General features: G+C 38.7%; 1 protein-coding gene across 6 annotated transcripts in view; it reads right to left on the bottom strand.

Annotated features, from left to right (window-relative positions):
• Positions 1 to 11,269, bottom strand: part of dennd1b (DENN/MADD domain containing 1B) — a 137,569-nt gene extending 126,300 nt beyond the window's left edge. For all 6 annotated transcript variants that reach the window (XM_010901905.3, XM_010901906.3, XM_010901907.3 and 3 more), the window contains exons 1-2: positions 11,065 to 11,269; positions 10,411 to 10,475 (exon numbers count right to left, since the gene is read on the bottom strand). In XM_010901905.3, the coding sequence (XP_010900207.2) occupies positions 10,411 to 10,475; positions 11,065 to 11,081 (82 nt within the window). In that variant the 5' untranslated portion in view covers positions 11,082 to 11,269. The remainder of the gene's footprint in view (positions 1 to 10,410; positions 10,476 to 11,064) is intronic.
• Between the last annotated feature and the right edge of the window lie 891 nt (positions 11,270 to 12,160).

Below are 12,160 nucleotides of genomic sequence, written 5' to 3'. Positions count from 1 at the left end.
AGTTAATTTACCTGAAGATTTAGCCCGGATGATAACTACAGACTAACAAAAAACACCGGTCACCACAGTTGTAGTATGGCCCTTAACTTAGATCTTGAAAAATCAACAGGAAGTGACTAAGTGTTCGTATCACTTCTGCTCACATCTTTCCAGGCAAGCAGCTTATTATAAAATAGATGATATTCCCCTACCTTTTTAAGTAAATCCATAATTAGACATAACTTTACAACACCATCATGCTTGACTGTATGGTTTTGATGCCTTCCAGAATTCAACTTAAACCACTATTTCAATTAAACAAATGAAAACTTGTCCCATTATTATTGCCACCCTTGACAAATATAAGCAAAGAAGGCTGTATGAAACAATATGCTATAAAATATGGAAACTTATATGCTATATAAAACAACTATAAGCTTTTTTACTAACACAGTTGCTCAAAGACAATTCTTATTGTTAAAAAGAAATTTAAAACACTTCATTTTTCAAGTACTTAAAATCTTGATATAGATTTATTGAAACACATTTGTTAAGGCCAGTCCAGACATTTCACATATTTTATGAAATATCTTTACAATGAAATGAAAAAATAGAAGTAAATTACAGTGGGGCAAAAACGTATTTAGTCAGCCACTAATTGTTCAAGTTCTCCCACTTAAAAAGATGAGAGGTCTGTAATGAATACCAATAAATTAATTAAAAACCCTACAATGTGATTTTCTGGAAAAATAATTATCATTTTGTCTCTCATAGTTGTGTACCTATGATGAAAATTACAGACCTCTCTCATCTTTTTAAGTGGGAGAACTTGCACAATTGGTGGCTGACTAAATACTTTTTTGCCCCACTGTAAATAAAAACAAATGAATAAAACTTCAAATGAGAAAATAATCATAAATTGATTAAGTAATTTCATCTCTGATTTACTTGCACTGACTAAATTTGTAGGTACACAATTGTTAAGTTATATGACCTGCTTAAGGGCGCTATAGTCTACCTTTGTTGCTCCACAGTCACTGTTGCTTATTTTGGCAAAAGCCAAGCAGATCATAAACAGATGTGTATCTCGAATTGGGCATCTGTACTGACAGTCAGGGCCAGTTCTAGGCAAAAGCGACATAAGGAGTCTAGGGGGCCCCCTACGGCACTGGAGAGCTAGGGGGCCCGCAACAGCTAGGGGGCCCGCAACGGCTAGGGGGCCCGCAACGGCTAGGGGGCCCGCAACGGCTAGGGGGCCCGCAACGGCTAGGGCCGTATTTTTAAACACAAATCTAGATATCACACTAATTACAATTCACAGCTGGTTTTTCAATTGAGTGAACTGTAGAATTTTAGCAACCAGGGTTTTACTCGCCCCAGTCTGTCTGTTTGAGTTGACAAGGGATGATCACGCCTCTTGTAGACCCCAAGGTGAGATAAGGTGCAGTTGAGCACAGTGGCGGTTGCTACCATTAGGCAGAGTAGGCAGATGTCTATGGCCCCAAAAAACCTAGGTTCCTGTGAACATTTTAACTGAAATTTTTTCTGATGGTGTTACTTAAAATGATACTCTAAAATAATGCCTTGTAATACATTATTTGTGTTTGAGATCAAGCCCCCCCTCTATTACTGAAATGGCCTCTCCCATATTGTTTCTCACAGCAGCAGCCCGAAGATCGCTTACTCAGTCAGCCGGAGCCTGCTACAATACGCAAAGTTCTTAAAATATGAAATGCTTGTATGTGAGCAGACCAGACCAAAGAAGGAAAACAACACCAACACGAGAGACCATTAACAGCAGTGGGCTAGCAGCTGCAGCTATTACTTATGTCATAAACGTGAATAGCTTAGCGGCTACGGCTATCACTGAATATGACGGTTCGAGAGTCACAAGGGAAAGAACTATCCCTGACCTGGAGCATTGTGAACAGACACCAGACAGAGGTAAAGAAGACATCAATTCAATTGCATAATGTTGTTCCCCTAACATCATGCATTTTGAATACAATGACGCCAGTGCTACAGTGCTACTGATCACAAATTAGCGATGTTGACGTTTGTCCTCCTCTGGCTCCCAAAAAAAGCTCTGACATTGACACAGAATATAATGTCGGCTCCAGGTAGCCAATATGTGGCCCTCCCAGCTGACAGATAAGGAAAGGTGCAGCAGTGAGAAAATGAAGGTATCTGAATTCAATTGATTGATCATGATAGAGAAACTTGAACAAAGTGGCTAAGTGTTTCATGCTTCAGTGTAGCCGTGGCTTATAAGGCAGTATGTACCTTTCAGATGTATTATATATATATATATATATATATATATATATATATATATATATATATATATATATATATATATATATATATATATATAATTTTTTTTTTATTTAATCTACTGAAAGTGTAATGAATGCACTCAGATGACAAGGAGTTAGTTGGACCCAAGTGCAAAGCACAGGATTTTTACTATAAACCCCAAAAGAAAAAAGGAAAAACCAGAGAAGTAGACTGTTTCATAGTTGCTGGGCAGACAGAGGGTTGGTACACAAAAATCATAAAGAGCGGGGCAGAAGTACCAAAATGGATAATCCAAAAGGTCAATGGTCAAAAGGCAGCCACAGGTCAGGGTACAAGGAGGGTAGTCAGGCTTTCTATAACAAGGTTAGTATGGATGCACACAAGACAAACAGGAACGAGACACAGCCCTGAACTAAATAGGGGACACAGAACAAACACAGGTGGTCAGAAATCAGGTGATTGCGACCTGAGGGGAAAGTTCATGGGCACGTTGGGTTGTACCAGGTACTGAATGGGCGAACAACATCACAGAAAGGGGCAGCAATGCAAGTGTCTTTGGAAGTTCCATTCAACAATAAAGAAGGTACACAACCATTCTAATGTTTGGGGTCACTCAGAAATGTCCTTGTTTTTTAAATACTTATTATTATTATTTTGCCATTTATATACATCAAATTGATCAGAAATGAAGTGCAGACACTGGTAATGTTGTAAATGACTATTGTAGCTGGAAATGTCTGATTTTCAATGGAATATCTACATAGGTGTACAGAAGCCCATTATCAGCAACAATCACTCCTGTGTTCTAATGGCACATTGTGTTTGCTAATCAAGTTTATCTTTTTAAAAGGCTAAACCGCCACTAGTTGAGCATGCAACAAAAGTCAGTCTTGATTCTGTAGACCAGTAGAACTTCTGCATTTTAGGATGTATTTTTGTGAGCACTAAGCATTACTTCTAGTGTATTAATGTTGTGAAACCCTATAATTCCTCTTTATATTACTGCCATTCTCTTATATTACATTCATATGAAGAAAAATTCTACATATGGCTCCTTAAAGAACCTTTGCAGAGGATTTAACTGTAACACTGTAAGAACAAAACCATTCAACATTATGTCAGGGCTCCCCTTAATGATATAACCCCAAATGTAAAAACGTAAATTAAATAACACTGTATGAGCTTAAATCAAATATATAACTAAATTAAATAAAACTATATTGTATAATGCTAAATGCACAACCCCAAAATGTTTTCAAACAATATGGTAAAAGTCCGCCTTCAGACAGTTTTGCTTAATCTATTTTGTTGAAAATGAATACAAAAAGAACAAAAGCATTGAGTGATAATGCTGAGTACGTACTGAATTCACAAAGCCCCAGGAGAGTAGGTGGCAGCCTACACCCTATTTTGCTACAGCACAATAGAAGTAGTGGCAGCTAATTAGCAAACTTTGGTTGGAACTTGGGACACTGACAGTCATTTGGCAGAAACGACAGATTTCAGAATATAGTTGTCATTACTGCGAGGGAAGTAGCAAGCCAACACCTCCCTTGCTTGGGAGTTGTCAGAGCTGCTTTGGTGTAATGCTTGACAGCTGGACCAAGGAACACTGATACTGGTGGACTAGCCTCGCTGACTAGTCCAGTTTCACAGAGAATTTGAATTAGTGCCAAATTGGACTAACCTTTCTGTTTAGCCAGTAAGCTTACACAAGCAGTAATGCACTGCAGTAGTCAGACATGACATGTACTACCAGCATAGTTGGGTCTTTCATTTCAGTGCAGTTTTCTCCACCACACAAATGTTTATGAGAACAGTCTAACGTGACCAAGCAGGGACTTTAAATAGGAATCAAGCTAGCTAGCTGAGCTAGCCTGTTGTGCTCGCAACCAGCTAGTTAGCAAGTGGTTTTGTCAGATTTGTGTTGATACAGTTTTTGACAGATGGGGCTAAGGGAAATGTATAATGAGGGTGGGCAAACATTTTGGCAAAATGGCAAACATTTCGACATGAGGGCCACATCAGTTTTAGAAATGTAATGGAGGACATACACTGCCGGTCAAAAGTTTTAGAACACCCACATTTCTCCAGTTTTTATAAAGATTTTTGCAGTTGAAGTCCAGTGAACAAACTGATATAGTACAAAGGTAAATGGTAAACTGCCAGAGGTAAATAAAAATGTGGTTAATAAAAACATAAGAATAATGCACATTTCAGAGCCAAAAAAATCATTTTGGGAACACGTAATGGGTTAACAACAAAGCGGTTCTGCAGCAATGGAAGGAAAATAAGCCTTAAAAGATGCTAACAATTCCTACAAGTGTCCTAACTTTTGTTGATTACTTACAAACCATCTGTCTGTATAAAAGCTCTGTTGGAAGAAACTGTAACTACAACCTCTTAAGCATTATTAGGACAGTATTGTAAGGCAGGAAGTAATATATTGCTACCATAATGGCGAGAAAAAGACAGACCATTCCAAACAAAGACAGACCATTATAACCCTTAAAAGGGTAGGTCTTCCTGTCAGACAAATTGCAAAGAACGCTAAGACAGTGAGTACAGTCCATCAAAAGGTACTTGGAAACTGGAGGAAACTCAGACAGGAAGAGGTCTGGCAAAGAAATCTTTGGTTCATCAAGCAGTTTTTCTGTAAGCCATTAAGTAGACGAAAGGATGGTTCCTCAGTGTGACACCAACTGTCAAACATGGAGGAAGTAGCTTGATTGTCTGGGGCTCTTTTGCTGCATCCAGAGTCGGCGACTTGCACAGGGTGCAACCACAGCATTTTGCAGCAACATGCAATACCCTCTCCTATATGCCTAATTGTTCAGGGGTTCATCCTACAGCAAGAAAATGACCCAGAACATACCTCCAGGCTATGTCAGCATTACCATAGAAGAAAAGAACAAGACAGTAGGCTTTAAATCACAGAATGCCCAACAGTCTCCAGACTTAAGCCCCATCAAGCAGGTTTGGGATGAATTGGGCAGAAGGGTGAAATCAAAGTAACACATTTGTGGAAATTTTTTGAATTAGCGTTGGGAGGACTTTTACGAAAATGTTTTGATTTCCATAGTAGGAAGAACGCCACAAGTGTGTTCAGCTGCAAAAGGTGGCTACATTGATTAGACAAAAATCTAGATACAATTTTTTAAACAAAACAATCCCACAATTTCATTTTGGTCTCCAATGGTTTATTGGTTCTATGCTTAAATGTAATTGAAGTGTTCTAAAACATTAGATCGTAGTGTATATTATTCTGTCCCGTAACGTGACAAATCGTTTACGGACTTGTTCTAACATGACTTAATGTACTACATTTGGTACATCCCTAGGATATCATATAATCAGCTAACGTCAAAATGGCTGGATGGGGCCTTTAATGTTTAGACTACAAAAACATGCACTGTGTGCTTACTGATAGTTAATTATAACCTAGTCAACACTTCCCACACACACACACACAACTGACACGTACAGAAAAGAGACAATAGACCACAGCCACAAATTCTCAGAGCTCTTTTGCCAAAAGGTCAGCACAGTCAATGTGAAAACCTGCATCAAATCAATAGTATTTCATGTCCTCAAGTGCCTTGTCTCCGTCTGACCTAGTGCCACTACTAGAAATGGAAGGTGTTAAGGGACACATACAGTATCTCCCAGAAGAGAGTACACCCCTCACATTTTTGTAAATATTTGATTATATCTTTTCATGTGACAACACTGAAGAAATGACACTTTGCTACAATGTAAAGTAGTGAGTGTACAGCTTGTAGAACAGTGTAAATTTGCTGTCCCTTCAAAATAACTCAACACACAGCCATTAATGACTAAACCGCTGGCAACAAAAGTGAGTACATCCCTAAGTGAAAATGTCCAAATTGGGCCCAAAGTGTCAATATTTTGTGTGGCCACCATTATTTTCCAGCACTGCCTTAATAACCCTCTAGGGCATGGAGTTCACCAGAGCTTCACAGTTTGCCACTGGAGTTCCACTCCTCCATGATGATATCACAGAGCTGGTGGATGTTAGAGACCTTGCGCTCCTCCACCTTCCGTTTGAGGATGCCCCACAGATGCTTAATAGGGTTTAGGTCTGGAGACATGCTTGGCCAGTCCATCACCTTTACCCTCAGCTTCTTTAGCAAGGCAGTGGTCGTCTTGGAGGCCCAGTAATCCATGTCCTTAGTCTGCTTATCTTCAGCAAAATGTTTGCAGGCTTTCTTGGGCATCATCTTCAAAAGTGGCTTCCTTCTGGGACGACAGCCATGCAGACCAATTTGATGCAGTGTGCGGCGTATGGTCTGAGCACTGACAGGCTGACCCCCCACCCCTTCAACCTCTGCAGCAATGCTGGCAGCACTCATACATCTATTTCCCCAAAGACAACCTCTGGATATGACGCTGAGCATGTGCACTCAACTTCTTTGGTTGACCATGACGAGGCCTGTTCTGAGTGGAACCTGTCTTGTTAAACCGCTGTACGGACACACCTGCTCCCCATTCACACCTGAGACCTTGTAACACTAACGAGTCACTTGACACCGGGGAGGGAAAATGGCTAATTGGGCCCAATTTGGACATTTTCACTTAGGGGTGTACTCACTTTTGTTGCCAGTGGTTTAGACATTAATGGCTGTGTGTTGAGTTATTTTGAGGGGACAACACTACTTCGCATTGTAGCAAAGTGTCATTTCTTCAGTGTTGTCACATGAAAATATACAACAAAATATTTTCAAAAATGTGAGGGGTGCTGTCACTTCTGTGAGATACTTTACATCAGAGGATCGTAATGGTAGTAAGAAGTGTGAAAAAAAAGAGGCTAGCACCACAGTGATTACAAATCCCTTCAAAGACGACAACAGAACAACCGCTCACCCTCAGCTACCGGCCCTAAGAAGCGACCAGGCAACATTCCCATGTTAACAGACAGGTAGACTAGTAGCCAGTGAAACTAGATAGCACAGTGTAACCGACACACGTCATCCGTCCATAATAGTTTTTCTTGCAATTGCTCTAAATATTTTTGTAGATGATTGTAATACTTGGACACATTTTGTTCAAATACTTGATGGTTTCTGAACAACAGTTTAACTCCACAGTGCTTCTGCTAGCAAAGAAATCTGTTTTAAGCTAGAGAGTGGCACCAATATATTGTACTGCATACCGTACACAACATGGTTATTGTTGTATATAAGAGTTTTGGCTTCAATGTTTGTGACTACAAATGTACAACCCCGTTTCCAAAACAGTTGGGGCGCGATGTAAAATGCAAATAAAAACAGAATGCACTGATGTGCAAATAATTTATCCCTATACTTAATTAAAAATAGTACAAAAACAATGTTGTTGTTTTTGGAAAAGTACATGCCCATTTTGAATATGATGACAGCAACATGTTTAAAAAAAGTTGGGACAGGGGCATATTTTACCACAAGATCACCTCTTCTTTTAATAACACTCTGTGTTTGGGAACTGAAGAGACCAATTTCTGTAGTTCTTTACATTTTCGACCGTGTCCCAACTTTTTTGGAAATGGGGTTGTACTTAATATGGGAGAAAATATCCCTCAAGCGTTGATAAAGTTTGCCTGACTAGATACTGGCAATAGCACAAACAATAGCAAATGCATCCAACGCCACAGCATTTTACGAGAACATTTGAATTTTTTGACATACCCTTCAAATCAGTAATTATTGTTTAATATTTCAAAAGCCCTTTAACTCATTTTTTATTAGTTTAAAAGCACATTATGCAGGCTATGATTTCCAAGGTATCCATTTGGAAGTGAGATGATCTACACTATATACACCCAAGAGTTTGAAAATTCCAAAGAATCTTGTTATATTGCTGCATTTGTAAATTTGATTTCTTTCCAACTGCTCTCTGGAACAAAATTACTGTAAATACAACTGCCTGCCTGCCTCATTAAACAAGGTGCCTATTTTACTAGTCCCACAAAATAAAATCTGCTCACCATATTTTCAGTGGATGATTAAAATAGATGAAGTCCATGCAACATGGAAAAACACATTATTTTCCACAGTTGACACCAAAACCAGAACTGTTAAAAGAGTCACTGTTATAACTATCCATGAAACGGTTCCCATACACATAGGTGACACTTCTATCATAATGAACTACAAAAAGTGAAACAAGACTGCAATACGAGAAATACTTCTATTTATGGTCTCAACTACTGAAACATTTGTTTGTTTAAAATTATTGTTCATTTTAAAAGTACATTTTAATCATTTTAATCATGCTCTCATCCAGAAAGGCTTACAGTTAATAAAACAGATTTTCTAAAACACTATATAGGCAATTATGCTTTTTTTTTTTATCATCAGGCCTACCCAATACTCAGTTAAAACCAATATTTTGCAATTAATAAGACAAATTACACATTCTGTTAACATTGACACCATAGTGGTCTATTCTTACATCAGATGTATTATGATAATCAGAACAAAGTAGTTGGGACTTAAAGAATGACTTTTTCAAACGTTAAAATATATTTTTTTGAGCTATACTGAAGCTAAACTACATCCAGCTGGAAGTAATTGGTATCTTGGTAAACTATGTTTTCAGTGTAGCTTCCCCTACAATGCGCATGCACACATGAAAAAAAAATAAAACAGTGTTCACCATTATCAAAGCAACTTCATATTTATATATACTGTAGGCCAAAAATACACATTAAATGCTCCCCACACATTCATTGCCGCAATCCAAATTGTATAACATCATAAAACAAGACAATCTGTCATTCATTACCAGCAGCCTATAAGAAAAAATATTACTACACACATCCCCTAAGACAAAAACCCAGGCCAATGTTAAAGGAAAGAGGAAATGGATCAAATTTGGAAGTAGTCAGGTCCCTGTTTCGATATCTGAAAACAGTTTCTCTAAAACAACAACCTGTCAAAATCACAACATTAAACGTGCAACAAATAACTGTCTGGATCTCCTGTGAGCCTCACAAACTCTCCCAATGGCCATTCATCCACATCCTAACCATCTGCTCTTCAACTCCCCTATCCAACAAAGACTGTAGCAGTACAAGTATTCAATAAGGAATCCGCATTTGGTTGCTTCGTGGGAGCTAAAGAGAGTGTAACATACATGTGGGCTCCTGAGAGCAAAGCTCCGGATATGAGTCTAACCCTGGATCATTGAAGGTAAAGCCAGTTATTACAGTACAGGCCCAGGGTTTCTATGGTTTTAAAGTGAATATTAATGTTATGTCCAAGGATAACTTCCCCTCCTTAGTCTGGCCAGCTCAGCAGCTGCACCACTGAACCATCTACAGAACACCTATTTAAAGTCAAGATTGAGTTAATGTCATATGTACACCTACAGTTTCATCCCAGTCACCTACAGGGAAGCCAGCGGATATCAGTGTATAATAAACTATTATGTTGGTTTTTTTCCCATACAATCTGAAAAGCTGGAACTGCTTCAAGTTTGCCAAATTAATTTCCTGGGTTATTCTAAGCACTCAGATTCAACTAGTGGAATGTTTGACCATCACAAAAATATACCGCCTGAACTCATCATTTCCCAAAGCAGACTTTAGTGGGAGTCACTGCTCATGATGGGCTGTTGTGGTTATTGTTGGTTTGATCTATTTAATGAGTCACAAGAAAAAACAGTTAAAAAAAACTAACCAACTATCCCTTGTCTTGTAAGTGCAAAAGATTACATAAATGAAAGACGACGGCACACAGGAATCTAAGCTTCCCTGTGTGATTCATTCATTCAAAATTCTAACCTATGACCAAGCCTTACATATTCATCAGATCCCAGACTGTAGAATTTTGTTAGGCTGTAATATTTTTGAGGCAGCCTCTAAGTCCAGGGCCACGACTAATAACTCCATAGCCATAATCACCAACTAGGCATTATAGTATTGTGTACATGTTGAGTCATGTCATATCCAGTGAGCATGGCACAGATGGTCAAATCTAACTGATGTTTGCAGATTCAAGACTTTGCTAGTATCTGACATAAACTAACATGTTATTCACAGCTTTTCTAAAGAGAAAAGGTTTCTCTCTCTCTTTTCCTCCAATATTCTGAGCAACTCCTTTACTGACATGCTTACGTTGTTATGTTACCCACCTTCATTTTCAGATGTTGGGCATGCAACCTGTAGTACCAAATCAAACGTTCGATCAGGAATCTCGCTGTAATAAAGAATAAGAGAGCTGGTGACTTAAGCTTGGACAATAATAAACATATGTGTACAAACACGGATGTTTGATTTGTACTACTAACGAAGTACTTAAATCAACAATACAGGAAACATCGTTACACACACATCTACAAATTGTGAAGCAGTTTACATAACAGAATCTTGTCAGGCTGAGCTGGCCAGACATCAAAACAATTTCATTCTAGCGTCATTTATTTGATGGTCGAGAAATAAAATTATATAAGCTGTAGATGATTCGCATAGTAATATATGGTACCCAAGTTTGTACTGATAGCTGTTTACTTTAGGACCATTGTATATTAGAATGTTTGATGACTAGATCCTAGACTTACAGGCTACTTCATTTAGCAACTTGATGATATCTGGCTAGCCGTTAGCAGGCTTGCTAATTGGTCAAATAGCGCGAGACCGCAGATCCAAATGCAACCTAGTCAAGGCAGACAGGCAGCTATTATTCTAAAATTACGCCTAGCAATTAATTCCTTAATTCACATACTACTAATAATAGTGCATACCATATTGATGTGTACAGTGTAGGAGTAAATAAACTAGTGTCTTACTTTATTCTGCAATCCATGGTTTACAACATCGCGACAGGTCGCGCCACCGGCTTTGATGTTCGCCACCAAACTTGCGTTTCGAACCAGCGTTACTTGTTCAACCTTTCTGTCTGATATCTAGTACAAACATGTTTCAAAGACGTATGATAGGTAGAAGTGTCGCTTCCTGATATGTGCACTGGCTGACTGAGTTCCACGGTATTTCCACTACAAATACCACCAGGAAGTGGCTGTCAAAGATGTAATGACGTCATCTCATTTGATAAACACCTTGGAGTGTCCCCCAACATGGGTGAATTGGCCATCTGGTAATTCTGGCGCTTCCAATTCCAGGCGGACTGGACTGATTTTTTTTCTTTGATTTTGTTGGTCAGAATTGACACATAAAAAAACAAGATACAATGCTGTGCAAATGATTTAAAGCCATTACGAAAAGTAACAAAAACTTGTTGTGTTTTTAAAAAAGTTGGCTTTTTGTGTGGCCCCTCTTAGCATGCAAACGTGAAGTAGTTCCCTTTGCTATACAGTCGTGTCATTTTTTCATGTAGTGCTCCTGTAAACTCTTTCAAGATTCTTTCAAGACTTGCCATAAACCTGACTTTGGATGCTTTTTTTCTCTTTCCAAACAATTTCACACAGCTTCAATTGTTTCGAGGTTATGGCTTTACGGTAGCCAATCTAATACTGTGTACGCTCCATCTGAAGACTTATGCAAGTAGATCAAAATATCGCTGCAGAGTGTTTGGGATCCTTGTGCTGTTTCAACAGTGAAAAGTCTTACAAAAAATTGCCATCTTTGACTCATTGGCAAAAAAAATATCATACAGTCCCAAACATCCGGCAAAGATGTTTTGATCTACTTGGAGCAGAGGTCTGCAGATGAAACTTTCACAGAATTACTAGAATGGCTAGCCTGCACAACAAGGTTGCCCTGAAATGCGCCTGGAAAGCGATGCTGTGTCAGGATGACCTTTCAGCACCGCCTCGGTGTATGCAACTCTACCATTCTCTACCATCATCAAATGAAATATTAAACATGTAAGGTTAACCATAACCTGAACCCTAACCCTAAAATAGACGGATAATATGCAGTGAG

Source organism: Esox lucius, chromosome 8 (assembly GCF_011004845.1).
Source record: "Esox lucius isolate fEsoLuc1 chromosome 8, fEsoLuc1.pri, whole genome shotgun sequence".
Lineage (NCBI taxonomy): Eukaryota > Metazoa > Chordata > Actinopteri > Esociformes > Esocidae > Esox > Esox lucius.
This window is presented reverse-complemented; position numbering and strand designations above follow the sequence as displayed.